Source organism: Thermobia domestica, chromosome 9, assembly GCF_964235325.1.
Source record: "Thermobia domestica chromosome 9, izTheDome1.hap1.1, whole genome shotgun sequence".
Lineage (NCBI taxonomy): Eukaryota > Metazoa > Arthropoda > Insecta > Zygentoma > Lepismatidae > Thermobia > Thermobia domestica.
Window position 1 is genome coordinate 173057327 of NC_137462.1, and position 23329 is coordinate 173080655.

Below are 23329 nucleotides of genomic sequence, written 5' to 3' on the forward strand. Positions count from 1 at the left end.
GAGAAGGAATAAAATCAATGTGATTTCTACGTAACAGATACGGTTCGGTTGAACAAGATTTGATTAGGTTAGATTAGGTAAAGTTAGGTAAGGTTCGCTTCGTAATAGGTTCCTATGAATGTTCTGCTCAAATGCACTTTTAACTCTTTTCTAGAATAATGTTTCAGATACTTAACAAATCTTACGAATATCATTTAAACTAAAGAATATATGAAAGTATATATTTATATTCTCGTTGATACCTCCTTTCACTTCACTTTCCGTACATAAACTCCTTAAGCTTCAGGCCCTCAGAAACAAATGTCATAAAAGTAAAATTATTGTTGTTAAACACCTGTTTTTCAACTTGACTAGTGTCTAGTTTATTTTTCCCCATGCCAGTTTGGTATCAATAATGAAGAAACAGCGTCAGATCTTAAACATTACTTTTGCAGGAAACTTAGAAGCTCGTTTTTTCAAACTCTTTGATAATCCTGTGATGAAAAGTGAGCAGAATATTCGTGCGTTATCCACATTAAAATTGTTCTTTCGCTTACAGCAGGAAATCAATCTTCTTAGAAGTTCATCATTCTTAGGGAATCCATGGAACATTATTTCGTTTGTATTGCTTCCTATGTTATTAGAATGAGCTACTGCACAAGTAAAATAACTTTTCCCCATCTTGAAACAGTAGTGTTATTGTTTATACAGAATTTCACTTATTTTGAAAAATACCGCGATACTTCCACGTGACGTCACCGACAGCAAAGTATCCTGGGAAATATTAGAGCAGAAAAGCTATCCCGAGAGTCCCCTGACCATCCAGAAACTAACCACATTCTAGTAAGTACTTCGGAGTAAACGAAGTTCTTCCTTTGTGTGTCCCAGTTCACGAAGACACCATCAACAAATTACAAGCGCCACGGTACGATACAATTCGAAAATCGACGCGCAATGAGCGGATAAGTTTACTATCACGCACGAAAACAATTCATATCCTAGCTGGAATATCATTATTCTAATGTTGTGAAGAAAATTACAGGAAGATCACTGTCCAGAAACTAACCACATTCTAGTGGATACTTCGGAGTAAACGAAGTTCTTCCTTTGTTTGTCCCAGTTTACGAAGACACCATCAACAAATTACAAGCGCCACGGTACGATACAATTCGAAAATCGACGCGCAATGAGCGGATAAGTTTACTATCACGCACGAAAACAATTCATATCCTAGCTGGAATATCATTATTCTAATGTTGTGAAGAAAATTACAGGAAGATCACTGTCCAGAAACTAACCACATTCTAGTAGGTACTTCGGAGTAAACGAAATTGTTCCTTTGTTTGTCCCAGTTTACGAAGACACCATCAACAAATTACAAGCGCCACGGTACGATACAATTCGAAAATCGACGCGCAATGAGCGGATAAGTTTACTATCACGCACGAAAACAATTCATATCCTAGCTGGAATATCATTATTCTAATGTTGTGAAGAAAATTACAGGAAGATCACTGTCCAGAAACTAACCACATTCTAGTAGGTACTTCGGAGTAAACGAAGTTGTTCCTTTGTTTGTCCCAGTTTACGAAGACACCATCAACAAATTACAAGCGCCACAGCACGATACCATTCGAAAATCGACGCGCAATGAGCGGATAAGTTTACTATCACGCACGAAAACAAGTCATATCCTAGCTAGAATATCATTATTCTAATCTTGTGAAGAAAAATAGATCATTGTCCAGAAACTAACCACATTCTAGTAGGTACTTCGGAGTAAACGAAGTTGTTCCTTTGTTTGTCCCAGTTTACGAAGACACCATCATTAAATGCCTCCCTTCTCCAAACGAGACTGGTCAAAAGACGACTTATTTTGTGCATTGTTCCTCAGTGTAGCTCGAGGAGCCGGAATGATGCAATTACACCACTGAATGTAGTTCGATTGGAATGTTGTTAAAATATCATGTTAATAGTATTCTACTTTGCACAAAATATTTTATCCACTCCGACTTCACAAATACACCATTTGGAAAGTATTAATTTCCCACCAATGTTTGCTTTGGCGATAATATGGAAATTATATACCAACACTTCATGTCACAGGGAGGTGATGTGTCCATGGAATGTATGGGTCACTAGTGATGATCCCATGGGGCAAGAATTTGCTTCCTAACTTGGACTGGTTTTGTAAGCAGACAAAATCCCAAGAAATAAGAGGCTCCGTTAGGGGTAGATATTGAGTGAGACAAAATAAAGTCTCTCACAAAACTTGAAAATGATTAGTTATAAGTGGTTTATTCAGTTATAATATAAATCATACATCTACCAAGATCATATGACAACGTACCCAGTGAGAACGTATGGACACAATTTCAACAGACTGTGCTGGAAGAATAAATAATATGATTAAAGAAGCCATTCTATCAAGACGCTAGTGAAGAATGTAAACAAACCATAGAAGAACAACAGTTCGAAATGAAATGTGATCTCAAACAAGGCAGTGTACTGTCTCCTATGCTATTTAACGTTATTATGAATGTCATAGAGCACAAACCATGAACAGAGAAGTACAAACATGTTTATATTTGCTGACGAATTCGTAATTAGGGACAGATGTACAGAAAAGTATAATTGAAGTATACAGAAAAGTATAAGTATAGCCTTTGTATAAGTGAAGAGAAAAGCGAATCTTGGATCATTTCAAGAAAGAAAAAAATATGATGAACAGAGTTAAGAAGGGAACAATTAGCACAAACTTTCAAATATAAGGTTCAGAAGCAATGATAGAAAGCCGAATCAGAACAGTAATTACTAAGAGACTACCTCAGCAAGGAAAAAGTTTTTCCCAAAGCTTGAAACAGCTGGTTGAGATCGGTCCGCACACAGAGATAACGACAAAAGAGAATGGATATGAATCCAAGCAATGAAGATGAGATTTTTATGAAGTATTTTCGGAAAGACAAGAGAAGACGAAACAAAAAATGCAATTAGATATACACTCAACCAAGACAGTGGTCAGGAAAGAACAGATCAGGACATGGCTAGTATGGAGATGTACAAATAATGATAAAGAACGATTACCTAAGAAGTTTCAATAAGTGAAAACAGCACAGGAAAACAGCCATAAGTGAGACCAAGAAAAGTTGACAGAAGTACAAACGGATATGCAAAGAAGAGAAATATGATGGAAAAGGAGTTCACGATAGGCAATGGTGAAGTGAAAAAATTGTTAGAGAGGCCTGATACACCCGTGTTCAGCAGGATATTGAAATTAAGATTAAACACATGTTACTTAATAAATGTGTTATTCGCTGATAATACAAATATTATTATTTCAGAAAAATCACGAGCAGTAAACATTCCATTCACTCGATTAGTTAACTGGTTAAATATCAATAAATTAGTTCTAAATAACAATAAAAACTAATTTGCTAAATTTTTATTCTCCTGTTCAAAATAAATGTATCCCTTACACCAGGCAAGTAGCCAGGATTTCGTGAAGGGAGGGAGGCTCCATGACACAATGCAATACTGTGGTCACCACACGAGGGGTCGACCATTCTAAACTATTATACTGGAACATATATTGGTTCTTTTAGCCAAGATTTCGTAACAGAGGGGAGGCGTGACATGAAATTCTGAAGGCTCAGGAACTCGATCAAGCCAAACTACTTTACTATCAACATATATTAGTTTGTTAGGACAATAAATGAGGATATGTTGTGTAATGATCACCTAGAATCAGGACAATATACACTGGAAGAATGGAAAAGGACATTCTGTGCCATTCATTATCAGAATTGGTCAAAGTAGTATTGTTTGGAAGAGGAATGTAATGATCACCTAGGATCAGAACAATATACACTGGAAGAATGAAAAAATATAAAAACTTTACTTCTAATATTAAACAAAACAAACCTATGTTTTCCTACAAGTCAACAAGAAACTGTTGGAAAAGTTTCCGTCTAAAAATTAACTTCATAAGTAAAATTTAGTTACAGAAAGTAGTTCGTGACCTGAAAAACCAAGAACAGCAAGCAGTATTTAAACTTCTGGTTTTGAGGTCACGGGAGTCGTTCTCGGAGGGTAGGCCAAGGTGTTGCACGTTCGCCGAGGAGTTCTTGATTAACAGACTGCCTCGATTTCGGAAGAGAGAGGCCCAGAGTTCAATCCTGGTCTATCTAGCTCCATAAGCCACGCAAAGAAGTTTGCCGTGGGCCGTGACTTTTGCCTATCTCAGAGGTGCTGAGGTCTATCCAGTTCTATATAGTCACGCAAAGAGGTTTGCTGTGGACTACCACTGAAGATATCCTTAGAGGTCCAAAGTTCGATTCCGATTCCGTAGCCACACAAAGAGGTTTGTTGTGGGCTTGCAATCTGATTGCTGCTCTAGGCTTGGAAGAGGAAGACGTGATGCATCCAGTGAACTACAGTGCCTATAATTAGTGCGTGATTAAACTCATTATCGTGTGGTATGAATATGAGACCAGAAGCTGACTTCCAAGACGAGGCCGAAACATGTGAGTAGCCAGTAATGGAATTCAATGCATAAATGATAGATTCACTCTTAAGACAGTTCTAATCGATATAGCCCAAGGCTTGTCATATGCCTGGCGTGTTACTTCAAATTACCTTGTTGATATAATGATTTTCTTTGTAGGTCAGACAGACTATATTATTTAATTAAACTCTGTAAAAACTAACTTTTATGACATACCGAGTTTGACCCTGATTCAGCAGATAAGCATTAGTGACCAACAGATTCCCTTTTGTTGTATGTATAGCTTATGTAAATAAACAATCATCGTCATTATATGTTTTCTCTCTTATTCCATTTTGCAATTCTTAAATAAAGTTAACGAAAGGTTGTAAGAACTAGTAGTGTTATATTAGCGAAGGTTCACCAAGTAGTTTGTAAAATGATTACGTCCTTATTTATGATGGAGTTGCAGGGGCTTGTGGCCCAGCCTCGTTAAGAAGAAGAAGCATAGGTGATCATTACAGTTGGTAAGTATTATCATAACAAACTATGAAGAAATCTCGAGGGAAAGAATAAAAAAAAAAATATTGAAAAAGATTTTACAATATTTAAGTTGTTCCTCTGTCCATTCAAATATAACAATTTTCCTTTCATTGTGACCTCAACCATTATGAAAAGTACATACTCAATAATGTCGTGTAAAATATTTTATAATATCTGCGTTCCTTTCTGTGTTGAATCAAATGTTAACAGAACTTTCTTTCCACATAATTTTTTGTTTTTATTATTTCGTCAACTACTGTCTGTTGCAAATGACAGGTTAATAAAGGAGCAGTACAAAATTGTTTTTGAAATAACATGTTTAATACTGCAAGGATGCGATGACGAAAAACTATGATAAAAAAATGTCCACGCTGTTACACAACGGCACTATGCTTTCGGACGCTTGAAATCTCCGTGACTAACAGCAGAAATTCTGAGAATTCCGTAACTTTTCAAGAAATTTCAAATTCCCTGACTCTTCCAGGATATCTCGCTCACCTCGCCACCATGTATTTCAAATAATACAAATCTTCTCATAAGAAAGAGTAACCAAAAGTTTCCTATATTTTTTAAATTTTTAACGCTGATCTCCATTTTTCTCATTTCATTTTGTTTCATCCTTCTTAATTTTTTCATTTCTGGTCTCGAAGGAGGGGGTCCGGACCCCCCTCCTTGGCCACCTGTCTGCTTAAACAATGGTAAATAACTAAAAAATCGAATTTTTTACTTCAGTTACATTTCTTGGTGTAAACATTAGTTCCAAATTAAATTGGAATGAGCATATTTTTTAACTTAACAAAAAGTGAGGTATGTTTGATTTGGTCTTCATAGACTAAGAGGTACTATCACAATATAAGCTTTACTTTCAGTCTATCATGCTAAATTCCAATTCTTAATAAATTACGGTATTATTTTCTAGAGTCATACCAGTGAATGTATCAGTACTTTTCGGTTTCAGAAAAAGATGCTAAGGGTTATTTTTGGATTTCGTCAAAGATTTCTTGCAAGTCTATCATTCTAAGACAGAAAAAAAATGGTCTCTTCCGTGTGTGTATTTATATAAAATTACCTTGGTTACTTTAAGTAATAAACACTTATTTATAGTAAACAGGAACGTTCATAAATACAATGTACTCGATATGTTAATATTTTACATATTATGCAAATTACACATTTTTTTTCTAGAAAATTGAATACATAAACTGTACGAAAGTTTTCAATACCTTACCAGAATTTCTAAAATAAATAAATAAATAAAACATAAAACTTTAACTCTTTAAGTAAATAAAAGTTATTACTCTGCGAATAACTTTTATGAAGACAATTCATACGTTTTCTTGTATTAATTATATTATGGACATCTTTTATATGTGTGTTTGTATATAAGAAGTTATTTTATTTTATTACGTATTTCTGTACTTCACAGTATTGCTCAAGCATTTATTTATTTTGTAATTATTGCCAACTGTATGTGTACTCAAGAAAAATCTCAGTTGCATACAAAATAGACTAATAAACAAATACATAAATAAATGTTATTTATGATTTTGAGCAAAATTAAAGAATAATATGTACAAAGTATGTACTTTTGTATACCAAGGAGTATAAAGAATTCAATACTTAAAATATACAGTAGTAGTATTTCAGTATCACTGTAACATGCCTGATAAAGTGAATACGACACTTGTCTACTGAACGAAATTTCGGGTTCGATTCCCACGAGGAGAGCAGGAAATGCACTAGAGTGGTTCAGATTTTATTTTTAGCTGTCGGTTTGATTTTATATAGCCTCGCTTCTGAAAAAGAATGTAAATACAAGTCACACAATCTGAAATTCATATTTCTAAAAGAAAAAAAAATTGATTAGTTACACTGGATATTCAGAAACTTGACAAATAAATAAATAAATAAATAAATGAGTACCTATAGGGGTGCTTAAAAGTAAAATAAAATAAAATCTTTCTACTTATTACCACTTGAATATTTCGTATGATTATCATTCATACATAACATTTACCTAATACAGAACTGCAACCAACTAGTATCTATATTTTCAAGTGATTCAAATTCATTCCTCTCGTTCGTCCGTCTCTATCATCCGTACCATCGCCTTCCTTGTTATAGATGTTAAGATTTGAGAATGGACGTTTCGAGATTGACATACACCACCAAACCTACCACCAGCATGCAATACCTCTTATTGTCTCATCTATCGCTCTCTATGGATTTCATCCTGAACTTCAGGAAAATATATCTGCTTCACCAGACCGTCCCTCAACAACTACTGAAAATCTCAACACCCACCAAACCGAGGAGACATTTTCAACCATTTCAATTACTTAAAAATATATAACCGGAAACAAAACCCACACTACCATATTACTCCTCATTTCGAATTTCCACATTCCACATTCCTCATTTCGAATTTCCACCACTCCAACTTCTGTCTCCTATAGAAACTCATAACTTTTGCTAATTTTACGTTTATAACTCCATCCGAAACTCAGAGGATATTCCGAAGCCACCCCAAATAGTATACCGAATGATGAAAGAAATGCAAATGTAAAATCTGGAATTTGGCCTAAATTCGACTTCAATTGATTTACCAATATCCTACTGGGAAGATAACACACACTCCACCATTTTAATATGAGAGATCTTTCTAATCTTACTTACTCCCTTAATATCCTTCTACCTGTGTAACCTTCTACCAGAATTTCTTCCTAGTATACTTTCGGGGGACTTAGCCCCTCGGAGTTGGCTAATTGTCCTAGCGAAACTAGAACTAAGCGGAACTAACTAGAAGCAACTATCTTAATAATAACTGCGATTAATATACCAAAATAGTGTCCTGCTGACTTCACCTAATACATTTTAATTTTCTGCCCCAGACAAAATTTTCTGGAAGAAATCTGCTTCCTAGGTTGACGACATTGACAAAACTTCTTTTTATTTGCATTACCCATCACTGATGCTCAGGGCTGGATTAACCATCTAGAGGCCCGGGGCTAGAAAAAAATATGTGGCCCCTGCTGACTTCACCTAATACATTTCTGTGAAAGTACAATAGAAAACTTAAGGGAATATGTTTCACATTTTTGATCATATTTTATTTTATGATGATGATTGTATCTTCATGATTCTTTTTGACTTTTGATCAGTTGAGATTTTGATCGAAGTGGAGGCTCCTGCCCATCTGAAGGCCCGGGGCTATAACCCCTAAGCCCTCACTTAATCCGGTCCCGTTGATGCTTTAGCAATGCTCGTACTATCTACCTATTGTCCCAGAATACACAGTTTATCGCTACCGCACATTAATCAATACCTTCTACGAACGTTTTCCTAAAATACTTCCCCAGATTCTTGTATGTCTCTCAAAAATAGCCAATATGATACATTGAACTCCTATGCGCCAATAGGATTCCTGAACTTGATAGCATAACACCTCACCCTACTCTAGAAGCAATATAACACAGGTTCTGATGTTTCTCAATTATAGTGCTTTCCTTTAATATTTCTTGGTACTTCTTTACTTTGCCGTCCGATGAGCTATCAACGAAAGTATTTGTAATTGCTGATCGATGCTAGACAACGATAATTCGAATATAAACAGCCTTAGCTAATATCCTGATATAGTAGAGGTATTTCATACACTTTTGATGTACGCTGATACTTTGTCGATTATTTCTGAATATTGCTAAGCTGGGGTCCTATGTGTAAGTCCTTGTGGAACCTCTCTCCGAGAAAATGTATAACTCACTTCTCTAAAACAGTATCACATTCAACATCTTGGGAAAAGTACAATGCACGCTTTATAGGCTAATCACTGTTTTAATTTGTTTTCTTTCCTGTAAGTAATCATTGGAATGAATTTCCTGATAACTGAAGATCTGAAGAACAGAAGATCTAAAGATCCCTAAATTTGGACCAAGGAGATATAGATCAAAGTTGGATGACATTATTTTTAATTTCAGGAAATAAGTTTAGCGAAGTACAGTAACTTCATTACATTTCTCTTATAATATTTATTTTTCGGCAACACATTATTCTTCATAAATTCAAGTGTATCTATCAACTGATTAAGAACTAACTCGGTGCGGAGATCACTTTTCGTTTGTTCACCAGCATATTGATAGCAACTGAAAGGTTAAGTTTATGTTAACTTTGAGCGCTTAACAGGATTTTGTGTTTAATATCTGCAATTATGGGTGTCTGGCGGTGGACAGAAGAGACGTATCCCCCAAAATTTTGCGTAGAAGAGCAAATAGATGAAGCCTCAAAGCACATATATGGAAGAAGTAAAGAAATAGAAGGAACTCATGAATGTTTCATTTATTGTTAAGAAGTAGCATTACGTTATATACGATCCTCTAAGAAGAAAATTGTCTTCTGAGGGTCGTGGTATAATTAGATTAGACAAGAGAGGTAGAGAAAGCATATGTGGTAATAGCTATGTTAAGAGAAAGTTGTTGAACGCGAACGGTAAGAAAAAACTTAAAAGTTGTCATATCACAATGAGGTCAAAAGTTGTGCTGACTAAGGAGGAATCCGACTGAAAAATATTTATTTAGGAAGAAAAGTAGGAGAGAACAAGTTTGGTATTGAAAAGTTTAAAGATGGGAAATAAAAACAGATTTGTTTGAAATTTGGAAGAAAAATATATGAGTTGAGAGAAAGTAGATATAGGAATTAGCTAGTGGGAGTATTTTGAACTCCCTGTGTAAAAGTATGGTATCGTGAATGTACACAACTAAGAAACATGGACATTAGAAGAAACTTCTGAAAACAAGGTAAAAAAAAGTATAGAGAAACATACATGGAGGTAAATTCAATAGAGCTGCAAAGGTGGCAAACTGTAGCAACAGTGTGCTTTGAACATTCAAATTAAAACGAAGTAAACGAAATAGCAACGAATATGCGATACTAAGGGACAAGATTAACAATATATTACGAAATGAAGAATGAAAAGGTAGAAACTATGGTTGCTGCGTATTTTAAGAATATACGGAAAAGAAAAAAAAAAACAATATTCGAAATTTGTAATCAAATGATGAGAGAGTCGTCATAAGACTTCTTACAGAGTTAAGATTTCATTAGCTAAAGAAATCAAATTAGATAAAAGAGAAGTAAAGAACTACACTGACGCAATCGCATTGAAGAACATTCAGTAGGAATTCATGGATCTGGCCCGAAGCGTAGAGAATCAGATTCTGTAGGTTATGCCTGTCTTGGGAGACCATTATTTCCAGAGCCGGCTGGGGGTCAAGCTACTTTGCAAAGCGACCCACACATGATTGATCCAGATCAGATCCAGAGACCTAGAAGGCTAGAATAGAAGACGAATACCGGGAGTGCATGTGGAATTCGCCTGGAGATATGGGGACATGCGATATTCTACTGGAAAATGCGGTACTAGAATGTGTCCAAGGAAGGTCGCGGAGGTTAGGTTTGACAACATCACGAATGCACAACGTACTAATCATATTCCCTTGAATAAAGACTATAAAATTATCATTATACGTTCTTTGTACAACCCTAGGATAAACAGCTCAATTTTTTTTTTGGAATCAGCGCTTAGCAAGACGTAATTCTCAGAAGAGCAGAACTGCGATTTTTTTTTCCTGAAGAGTGCCTCTGTGTGCGTAACAAACACAACCCTCTTCGCATAGCCAGATTTGGTATGGAATTCAGTGCTGTGTGGCATTTCCCCCACCTCTGCACAAGCTAAAGTGTGAAGTGATGAACTATATTGGGTAATTTACATTTTTCTTGATTACTACTGTTCCATTTAGTGCTTGTGCAGTTATACTTATTATGCCGTCAATAACGTAAAAACCCATGTATTAGTTTCTAAAACAGGAGAAGTTTCCCTAAAACTAAATGTTTTACAAGAAATATATATATATATATATATATATATATATATATATATATATATATATATATATATATTTGTTAAAAGGCATATCCGTACGCACCCATTGTATGTGAAGAGAACGATCCCTTGGCGCGAGCAGTGAAGTTTTTCTATTCAGATAGGTAGCAGCTCGTACTAATATTTCCGTTGAATACGAGAAACAAGGTAAGTTGAATCTTAATAATGGAAGAAAAGTTCCCCTCTTCTTTTGGATTAATTCATATTTTACAACGCGTTTGAAACGCTATTTTCGTGTTAGTCCCTACTAAATTATTTTTATAATTTAACCTTAAACTCTGTTCTTTTCCACTTTGCTTCGGGGACGGGAAAAGGTAATAAATTTCTGGGGAAGGGTCTTCTATACTTTGCGCAGACTACACAATCTGTTACGAGCTTGACGAACTCGCATTGGCCCAGTTACATTACATTTTAGAAAAATGAAAATATTATTTCATGTAAAAGTATACACTTAAATATTTTGTGTTGTTTAATGTTTATGAACGAAACATAATTGTAGTGTTGTAACCTGTAATTATCTGCATTTAAGTTAGAATAAGTATGTTTACATTATGTGTTATATTTTAGTATTGATTTGGTAAACAGCACTGAGTGTACAATGTTTAAAATTTTCTTTTGAGTATATCATATTTAAGATATTATTCAATATGTTATTTAAAATATTTTTATGAATAGTATGTTTGTCTTGAATATTTTATTTGTATCAAGTATAACTAAAGATTTTTCTTGTGTTGAATCAAACGAAGTATTTTTACTTTCATTAAATGTAGTGTTACTACTTAAATTAGGATACGTTACGTTCCGAAAATATACTATTTCAGATTAGACTTCTGAAATTACTCTAATATCATTAATTCATACAACAGTTGCACACGCCTTCATACGTATCACTATTACCATTTAGAATTAACAGTATTTCCAATCATAGCTATTTATTCCATACTCTTTACATATAATTCCTTGCATCAACTTACGACTGTAAATCTATCGTTCTTTTTGACACTTGAGATCAATTCTTCCACTAAACATTCAACTTACAATATCATCTTATATCACAACTTAGTAACCATTAAACAACAAACATTCTTCACTTAAAATCAATAATTATTCATTTGTCTTTTTAACAAATAAAGTCAGTGGCACTCTAAACAAGGCCTTTCTTGCCACTATACAAGTTTGATCCTTTTATTGTTCATTTCTTGCACCTACAACATTCTCCCCGCTTTTTTCTTTTCTTCTTCTTCTTCATCTCTTTTCGTTTTTGTTCCTCACTTGCTATCAGTCTATCCGCTTGTAACTTAAATCTATCAATCATCCTTCCATCATCTCCTTTTTCATCTTTGTCTTCTTCAGTTTCCTTTTCGTCTCCGTCTTCGTCCATCGACTCGGTTCGTTCCCTGTTCAATCCTCTTCTCACCCTTTTGTTATACTTGTCATCCCATTTATTTTCTATGGTCATGTTTTTCTTGGTTTCTTCTTGTTTATTGGAATTCATTTCTTCTAGTACATCTACCTCCTCTAACTTCATAAAACACTCATCTTTTCCTTCTGATTTCCTTGTCCTCATATCACAGGTCCCCTTAGCACGTACCTCGTCTTTTTCAATATCGTTTTCATCTTTTTCTACAGTTGTTATTTGGTTTGCGTATATATGCTTGTATTGGTTATGATTAAAATTCGTATCACTGTTCCATCGAGTTACACTTCGGTCTTCATCTTTTCGTAGCTGTACTTGATCCGTGTTGTACTCATAGTGTCGTGAGTGTTCGTTCATTTTATGTTGCTTGCTATGTTCTTGTCTAGATGTATCCTCATATATTTCCTCTGATCCTCTGCTTACTATCAGAATTTCTCTACTTTCATCGATACTTAATCTCGATTCTGTCTTGACCTCATAGTAAGAATTCAGCATGAAATCATCCATTGAAGTAAGATTTTGTTCTTTTTCTTCTTCATCATTGGCTACCAAACCATCTAAAGCTTGTTGGAAATCTTCCATAATAAAAGTGTGCTTATCTTCCTTCTGCAGAAATTGTTCCTCTGGCATCTGATTAAGTCTTCTTTTGTTAACGTCCCTCTCTCTTTTAGGACAACATCTGGCGAAATGGTGATATTCATTACAATTCCTACATTGTACATCTCTCGCTGGACATTGGTACGTTACATGTTGTCTTCCACAAGCTACACACCCATAGTTCTGCCTTATGGACTTTCCGGCAAAATTGGTGTTATATTGAACCGTACGATTTGTCGTTGAGTGCTGTGGTTCTAATCTTGAATCCGGAAGCTGATTGGTTGTTCTTTTTAGTTGCCCTAACCTCGTATCAGCACTATAAAATACTGTAATTTCTTTTTCTAACAATTCTATTTGGTTGGCAATCTCTATAGCCGTGTTCATGGTTAATTCTTTGGTAGACAACATCTTCTTCCGAGCAACCTCGCTTGCTATTCCGGAAACTATCTGGGCTCTCAGGGCATCTTCTCTGAATTGTCCAAAGTTACACCGATTGGCCTGCTTTTTTAATTGGAGTATATAATCTTGACACAGTTGACCAGGTTGTTGTTTCATATTATGGAATTTATATCTTTCCACTATGAAATTTGATGTTTGCTGGAAATGTGTCACTAGAAGCTCTTTAATAGTATCGTAGTTCAATTCTGGAACTCTTTTTGGTGCTACCAACTCTTTCAGTATCTTCTACACCGAGCTTCCTATCAATGATAATAAAATGCATACTTTTTTCTGTGATGGTACATCATTAGCCAAACAATATTGTTCATATCGTTCAATATATGTTTCCACATCAGGTTCGTCTACATCTAGCGGTTCAAAATATGATACTGACTTATGTTCTGCCATCCTGTATTTCGTAGATTCTTTTACAACGCTCGTCGCCAATTGTTATTACTTAAATTAGGATACGTTACGTTCCGAAAATATACTATTTCAGATTAGACTTCTGAAATTACTCTAATATCATTAATTCATACAACAGTTGCACACGCCTTCATACGTAACACTATTACCATTTAGAATTAACAGTATTTCCAATCATAGCTATTTATTCCATACTCTTTACATATAATTCCTTGCATCAACTTACGACTGTAACTCTATCGTTCTTTTTGACACTTGAGATCAATTCTTCCACTAAACATTCAACTTACAATATCATCTTATATCACAACTTAGTAACCATTAAACAACAAACATTCTTCACTTAAAATCAATAATTATTCATTTGTCTTTTTAACAAATAAAGTCAGTGGCACTCTAAACAAGACCTTTCTTGCCACTATACAAGTTTGATCCTTTTATTGTTCATTTCTTGCACCTACATGTAGTACCATTGAAATTTGTATTGAAGTATTTGATAATTAATTTTATAATATTTTAAAAATATTTGGTGAAAACTAAAATCAAAAGACTATTTTAAATGGACAAAAGACATTTTGTTGTTGGCTCTCCTGTCGTTCAACATGGCCCTTCGCATCCATTATTGTGCCGTATTTCGTGATCTTGTGTTCGAGAGTGAATCCACGGACTACAGTACTTCAGTGCAGGTGAATTTTAACCCTTTGTGGACCATTGGAAAAACTTAACCCAGCGGTCAGCTCCAATAGTGATAGTGCCAGGATTCTTGCTCACTGTGTGAACTTCTTCAATGAACATTCCCGTCCAGCGCCATGTATAGCGTTATCGTTATACGCTCTCTGTACAACCCTCGCCTATACAGTCCAATTTCCTGGAATCAGCACTTGGCCAGACGTAATTCCCAGAAGAGCAGAACTGCAAACTTTTCTGCTGAAGAGTGTCTCTGTGTGCGTACTATATTATGCGTGACGAACTATATTACATAATTTACATTTTTCTTAATTGATTATTACTGTTCAATTTAGTGCTGGTGCAATTATACTTATTATGCCGCCAATAACGTAAAACCCCATGTATTAGTTTCTAAAATAGGAGTAGGTTCCTAAAAACTACATGTTTTACAAGAAATGTTTTTTGTTAAAAGGTGTATCCGTACGCACCCATTGTCTGTGAGGAGAACAACGCTCGCTTGGCGCGAGCAGTGTCGTTTTTCTACTCAGATAGGCAGCAGCTCTCTACAATGCCTCTCCTCATTCAAAAATTAAATTGAAAAGTGCTTCAACGAATGTAAAGTAATGCCCTACAAGAGAATTTTCACTACTAAAATCCCTTGGCTGTTACGATTATCTACAAAACTAAGTGTAAGAGCAAGACGTGTTAATCTTCATCAATCACAATGGGCGGTGGAGCAAAAACATGCGAGGAATGAAGTAAATTGAGTAAACAGTGCATAAGCCTCCTATTACCTGTGAATAAGAGGAACTTGTACTCTTTCCTATGTTCGTATTCCGTATATAATTACCGGTACTGCTAGCTTCGCGTTTTTAGGGCCGTAAACAAATAATATTTCTAATATCTTCTTTATTAAAGTGCACCGGTGTATGTATGTAAAAATTTAAAGAAGGTTACATACCCAATAAGATTGTCAGAAGTGGATATCATATTAATTTTCATTTACAATAATATAGTAAATAATATGTTCAGTTGGTGTTAATAATATATCTTTGCAGGTAATGTAATATATATTTACGAATATTTATTTTTAGGTTAAGAACATGTTTTGTTTTCAGAGCAGTGCAATGGATCTTTGGCTACTTATTTCCTGAATTTATGGTGTAGGTTAATTTGATGTGAGCCCCTCATTTCTCCTTCCTGAGGCTATATGAGAAATTGGATATTCGTAAACTCGAGGCTGTATGAGACGAATCTACCTTAAGAAGAGGCTCAGATTAACTTTACGGTATATGTACCGAACCCAACACAATCATAAGACCAGTAACGAGTTGGATCAAATGTCTGAAACTGAAGCACAGGTTTTATATAACGAATGAGAATACACTGGATCTTTCCTTCTTATCTGCATGTTTACATATACGTACAAAACTATCGCTGTATCTAAGATACAAACTAGTTTCATCGCTAAATACCACCATCTTTCATTCGCTTTGTCACTGCAGTCTCTTCCGATATCATGCAAAACTTTCTTGGTGATGATCATGTATAAGGAGCAGTTGTGCGAAAGTAATTGAGGGCGGAAGATCAATATTCAACAGTCGATTGTTTAGTGTTTGAACGCTTCACTGTGTTTAATGTTCTGAGAACTATAGTGAATCAGACTGCATCGGTCCTGTAGGGCGGGCCGAATGATCATTCTTTCCAAGAGAACTCTGGTACGTTAGGGATTCACTGAAGAGGGCATGATCATCACCATAGTCTATAAGAACCCTCTGCCTACCATCGTGCAGCCGACAATAAACCACTAAGACGACATAACACGCAAGCAGCAATTTAACTAACGACCATCTGACCTCTCACTGCCTCAGTATATGGGCACGCTCGAATATACTTAGATGCACAATGCACTTTATTTAGTATCCTCTTAGGAATGCTCCACACTTAATTACTTTCTTCTTATTATCCAATAGCCTTCATACTAGTAACAGCATGCCTTCTACGGCAATGACGGATTTAGGTACAAGCTAAACAAACAAGAGCTTAGGGTCTCTCTCTCTTGGAAGGCACCGAAAAATACAAAGCTAGAAACAGGATGTATATTTCCAAAATATAATATAAAAAACAAATAAAATAAAACCTACGTTCAGCAACAATGTTCTCTGTTGTATAAGCTCCTATGATGTAAATAATGGGGCCCTTCTTGACAGCCTGTTCCCTAAAATATTAGTAGTTGCTCATTTCTGTATACAAGTGCCTATGTTCTGCGTTAATTGGTTGCGTGACAACACCCACTTGTATTCAACACACACAGACAAAAAATTGCGACAATTTGTCATTGACAAAGCACAGTTAAACGTATAAAGTACCCCATTACCTTCAATAGTTTAGGGTCTCATTGAACCGAAATCCGGCTCTGCTGTACAGACATTATGATCAATCTTCACTTACAGTGGGCGGTGTACTAGGACTTTCAAACTAACATCAGCATACTCTCTGTGAACAGGTTAATTTGATAGGAATTAGAAAAAGTAATACACTTGTTTTTCAGATGGCCTGATTGCAGGTATGGAATTCAAACCAAGAACTAATATGATATCAAAAAAGATAAAGAAAAATTGTGAGAATAACTTGAGATTAAAGAAAAGAAGAAAAGATTATAGCATTAGCGTGTCAGATGATTGAAGCTGACAATTGTAGAAATCTTAACAAAGAAAGTAGGAGAGGTGGCTAGTTCTCTGTACTTAGATACTTAGCGTTACTAACGAAGGTATAAAATGTAAACTATAAATAGAAAGCAAGGTGCGAAATGGTGAAATATGTTTAAGGCGATTTTGATTATAATGATGAGAAGCACACTATGTGGATCACTGAATGAAGAGTTACAAGAAGGAGTTACATTCTGAGCATTCACTGTATGCAGCAGAAACGTTAACATTACGATTTGACGACAAACTAAGCTTGAGTTCTCCGAACTTTATATTTTAAGAATAATTGAAAAGCTTAGGCGATTCGAACAATAAATAAGTGAAGTGCATTAGGAATAATAGGGATGAAATAATTAAAAATGTTAGGACCTTGTTACAGAAGAATTTGTACCTTAGGTGACGTAGTAGATGCTATGATGAAAAGAAAATAAGAAATGTAAGATAAATGGATAGTATTAATTGTATAATTTCTACACGAAGACGATTATCCTAAATGATCATAGTATATAGAAACTTCCAAATATGTAGCAATGACCTACAATGATGGAAGAATATATTATGATTAGTTCTACTGGTAAAGATTAAAAAAAAAAAAATCCAGCTAGTAAAGTAACTTTCTGTTAACCTTACAATTTTGACAAAAATTTAGTTGAAGTGTACAATCATTCTTTGTTTTAGTTGCCACCCTAAAATTTTACATTCCAGAAGTATCCATATCTGCATGTCCAATCAGAAAAGTCATTGCAATCGGAAAATTTTTACTCACAAAAAGGAAAACAAATTAAAACAGTGATTAGCTTATAAACTGCATATCGTATTTTTTCCAAGAAACTGAATTTATTACCATTTTTTTTAGAAGTAAGGTTGTTTAGTTATTCTCTCAGAAAGGTTTTATAGAAAGGCAGTAACTTTCTCACATGACTCCAGATTAATAGTACTCAAAAACCACCGACAAAGGTACCAGTACCAGCACACACGGAAACAGTATGATTGTAGCTCTACTTCTTCGGGTTACACGTAAAACTGTTCAAAATTGAGAAACTATTTATAGTTTACTTTTATTTGTGTCCGTGCATGGCATGTCTACCTGATTTCTAAACCCTGATTGAGATTTATACAATACACATCACACACATCATAAACGTTGTGTCCAAGTTTTCCTTAAAATTCAAGTGCAACTCTTTGATAGTAAGTGACTCATACATAGGTTTTACTTAACTTTACTATTCTTATCTCTTATTCGAAGTAAAACCGACCATTCTTTTATAATTATCAAAGTTTGAGAATACTTCTATAACTTTAGTGTTTGCTGTGCGTTTGTTCTTGCTTATCAACTATAGTCAATATACCTGTGATTTTGAAAACGTAGCAACTTTTGTTCAATATATAATTAGTATTAAATTCTAATGAAAAGTTTAGTTTTCCCTTTAGCCTTTACTAATATTACTGTTTAGAATGGAAACACTTACTTTTCTTTGGCTTCTAAGATTACGCTTGCCTCATCGGAAGCCAAATAAATCCTTCTTTTATCTACCTTTTGTTTCATTTCAAGCTGAACATAATATTCCTCTACATCATACATGTACTCTTCTACGGAATGGAATGCAGCCTCAGTTCCTATTTTATCAGTCCGCCTAATATGAACACTGAAGTTAAAAACATAACGTACAGTAAATAATTGATTTCACATTCTTTCTTTCTAAGACAGATAAATATTGTCTATTCTGCGCATTAGTATTTGAAAAAGTCTATTTCACCTAATACTATGAGAAATAATATAACCCACCGATATATATATATATATATATATATATATATATATATATATATATATATATATATATAGTGGCGTATTTAGGGGCGTGGCTTCCGGGCTTAAGCCCCCCCCCCGAAATCTTACTTATTATAGTAAAGTAAATGAAATATCTTGCAGAATTTTCACATTTTCAGGCAAAGCCCCCCCCCCGAAAGCTAGCAAAGCCCCTCCCGAAACAAAATCGTAAATACGCCACTGTATATATATATATATATATCAACATCCTCTATACGTATAGGATGCTATAGAACAATGAGATTTTAAAAAATGAAAATGTGCAAATGCATCGGGTGTAGAGGTCTAAGTGTCCAGACTAGTGTACGCTAAACAATATCCACCTAATCCGGTATAGCGGACTTCAAGTTATCCTCAGCCCATGCTTACATTCGCACTTTTTCATATTTTCTTATATTAATTAGGCCCTAAATAGATGAAACTTGTGTCAAAACTTACGATAGTTTCGACCAATATATGAGCGGCTCGGGTGAACATAATGGTAAGTGCTGTTTCCGGTGAAATTTGTTATTAGGTGGAATGCGTTGAGATTGAACCAGGCGCGCTCCCAGAAATTTTTGCTGAGAGGGGTCCAAGCTTTGGAGGAGGAGAGAGCAATACTATAAACTACTACATCTATGTAGTATTGAAAAGACCATAAGTAATTGTAAAATTCTTCCACCCATATTTTCAGAAAAAAATAGATAGTTTATATAAGAGAAAAGTACAGAAAAAGTAAGATCAAATTGTCATGCCACATCAATCATTTCCTGTTAATTTTGTATTGAAAAAGAGTGCAATTATATATTAGGTTAGTAAGTTTTTTCTTTGCTGGGCCCGGACCCGGTGGACCTCCCTTTGGGTGTGCCCCTGGATTGAACCTCAGACATAGGCGAAACTAACAGGCGGTTAGCTCCCCCAGGATCAATAGTAGCTACCCCCAGAATATTTTTACTCAACGAAATAATGTGATTAATTTTCCTCACTTTACATAAAACCATTTTGGTTCCATCTGCATTTGATGAGTTTAGCAGTGACTTTACTTCGTCCACCTATCGATTTCTTAAAATATGTTCTGGATGTAATAAAAGTCGCTAGACACTGTGGTAGTGGGTAGTACATCGGCCTCTCAAAGAACACAATACAAAAAGCATTGCATTTTCTCGTCTGTCTGATTTGGGTAAATTTTGGATATGTTGTAGCTGAGGACTCCCCGGTCAATTATTTATATGGGGCTAACTCTCTATGACCAACCGTGTGATCTCCAGTGGTCACCAGAGCTCCTCCGTGGCTAAGCGGTTAGCGTACGCGCCTTTGGCGTGGGAGACCCGGGTTCGATTCCCGGCGGGAGCTCATGTGGTTCGGATTTCACGTTAATCAGTAGGTCCACGTCTCATATAGCCTCGCTGCTGAACGGGACGTTAAAATCAACTCAACTCAACTCCAGTGGTCACCGAAAGTCAGCTTTTTGTATGTGGACTACCCTCATTTGCCGTAGCCCAGCATAACATACAACTATTTTTGTATGCCAAGTTTGAACCAGTGTGATCTTTGGTGACCTCTGGAAGGCACAGGGTTGGTCATAGGGAGTGGACCGCATTCAAAAAATTTCCCGGGAGGTCCTCAGCTACTACATATCCAAAAATCTCCCAAATCGGACTGACGAGGAAATGCAATGCTGTTTGTACGGTGCGACATTTGTTGACCCCTGGAGGTCTCAAGGTTTGTCATAGGGCGTTAGTCCCATATAAACAATTGACCAAGGGTGTAACTGGATAGCCCCCTTCCATTTTATCATGCTCTATATTCCCAAAATTCCCATCTCGTATCGAATGAGGCTCCTGAGTTGCAGCGCAAATTTTTCGTTAGCAGCACTCTTCTTGGTAGCATAACAGCACTCTTTTTCGTAGCACCCAGCAGAGAGAATGAGGCAGGCGTTGTCGTTTCGCACTTCAAAACAAAGACAATATGGTGATGTGAGTAAGAATAAAGTATAGTTCCTAAGAGGCAATTGTCATCTGAATTAAATCAAAGGTTTTATGTGGTGAAAATTTATTAAATAAATGGAAAACTGTAATTAAACTGGATTATGCCTGTATAGTGTGGTATTGATAATTCTGGCTTACAATTTAATGTGAATCAGCGTTTTGCACTGGCGTAGGAATACCAAAAGCGACAGTAATTAGCCCGCAAGAGGAAACAGTAGGACGCTCTTCCGAAGGTGCTGCAGGGATCGATATAAACATTGATAAGTAGTGACCATCTACTGTTTTATTTAATGAGGTGTTATGTAAAAATATTATAAGACTAAATTGCAATCATAGCAGGGCCGTGCTGGGATACTAATGAGGGCGGTGGACATGTCTACTAAAAGGGCGCCTATACAAACGGGAATATATATATATATATATATATATATATATATATATATATATATATATATATATATATATATATATATATATATATATATATATAGAGAGAGAGAGAGAGAGAGAGAGAGAGAGACTTTGAAAGAAAGTATGGGTGCCATTTTATATCAAAATCACCACCAAATTTGTTTTAGTATTAACGTAAATAGCTAACCTCGAATCGAAATCCTCTTTACTACAGAAAAACTTTTTAGTACCTATAATAACATTTCTGTCAAATAAAAATAAGCTAAATGTATCAACAACTTAATATAGCACGTCTATGGATGCAGGAGGCTCATTGCCGCGTTTACAAAAGTTCTTCATTAATTTCTGTCCTTAGAAAAATGAACCCAGTTTCTACTATATATTTCAATCTCTGCGAGAACCATTTTAATATTGTCCTCCCATATGCGTCCCGGTCTTCCTAACGGTCATTTTCCTATTTTGATTTCCAGTTACAACTTCCAAAGCGTTTCTAATTTCTTCCATTCTGGCTACATAAAATGACCATTTGAGCCTTCTAGACTTGATGACCCTAACAATGTTTGGTAAACGGTATAAAATTATGCAGTTCCTCGTTATGAAGTTTCCACCTTTCCCCATTCCCGTTCCTTTTGGAGTTCGAATATTGGTTTATGATTCTTGTTTCAAATACTTTCAGTCTGCGATTTTCCCTCAGTCAGCTACCATGTTTCGCAATCATACAGCACAACAGGTATGATTATCGTTTTATATTTTGAGCTACAAATTCCTTAACAGAATTAGCGACAACAAAAGATTTTAACTGAATAATAGCACGAAATTCCTGCTTTCAGATGACATCAAACTTTTTAGTGATTAGGGTTTTGGTCTGTTAATAATGATCCTAGATATTTGAAAGTATCCATTTTGTCGAAAGTAAATATTATTTGGTATTTTAACGCATCAATAAAATGCAGTATTACGATCCCGACAAACTTCCATTTATTCAGTTTTCTCTGCATTTACTTTTAAGCCTATATCCCTGCAAGCGTTAATTAAGATTTCTGCATTCCTTTCTATTATTCTATCATTACCTATTAAATTTACATCATCAGCATACGCCATAATCTGGCAAATACAATTCAGCTCTAGGACCTGATTGCTGTCTTTGATTTTCCTTATCGTGTTCTCCAGAACAAAGTTAACTAATAATGACGACAAACGCATCTCCTTGTTTTAGGACATTCTCAACGTGAAAGCTCGTGAACAAGAATTTCTCTACTCGAACCTTACTTTGGGATTCATTTAAACATATCTTAATTAATCTACCTTTTTCGGTATTGCAAATTCTGTAAGCATTTTGTACAATGTTTCCCTCCTACCAGTCTAAAGTCAATAATTGATGTGCCAGGACGTTGTATTCTCTCATTTCTTTTCAAGTATTAGTCGAATGGTAAATATCTGGTCGATAGTTGATCGATTTTACTTAAATCCGTTCTGATAATCTCCAATAATTTCATCTGCGTATGGAGTCAATCTTGCTAATACAATGTTTAAGAGAATTTATTGGATGTTGACAGAAGAGAAATGCCTCGATAACTATTAAATCTGTTTTGTTGCTTTTCTTCTGAACTGGAACAATGATTGATTCTCTTCAATCTTGTGGTAATTCCTCCTTGTTCCAGATAATGAGAATGAGTTTGTGTATCTTGCTCTACATTTTTTTCCCTCCAGCTAAAATTAAGTCAACCAGAATTTCGTCTACACCCGGAGAGGTGTGTTTATTTCTTTTTAAATAGCGATTTCTATTTCTGTCTGGTTAAGTTCTGGAATATACGGTTATGCTACACTCATTTCACTTTCTCCACGCGCATTAGGTTTTGGCTATGTGTTAAGCAAATTGTCAAAGAAATCTTTCATCTATTTAAGATGCTATCTGTATCAGTGAG

At 35.3% G+C, this 23329-nt stretch overlaps 1 protein-coding gene across 3 annotated transcripts in view; it reads right to left on the reverse strand.

Moving 5' to 3' along the window:
* Positions 1-23329, reverse strand: part of LOC145695218 (alpha-(1,6)-fucosyltransferase-like) — a 250604-nt gene that overhangs the window by 26454 nt on the left and 200821 nt on the right. For all 3 annotated transcript variants that reach the window (XM_081772207.1, XM_081772206.1, XM_081772208.1), the window contains exon 8: positions 18665-18841. In XM_081772207.1, the coding sequence (XP_081628333.1) occupies positions 18665-18841 (177 nt within the window). The remainder of the gene's footprint in view (positions 1-18664; positions 18842-23329) is intronic.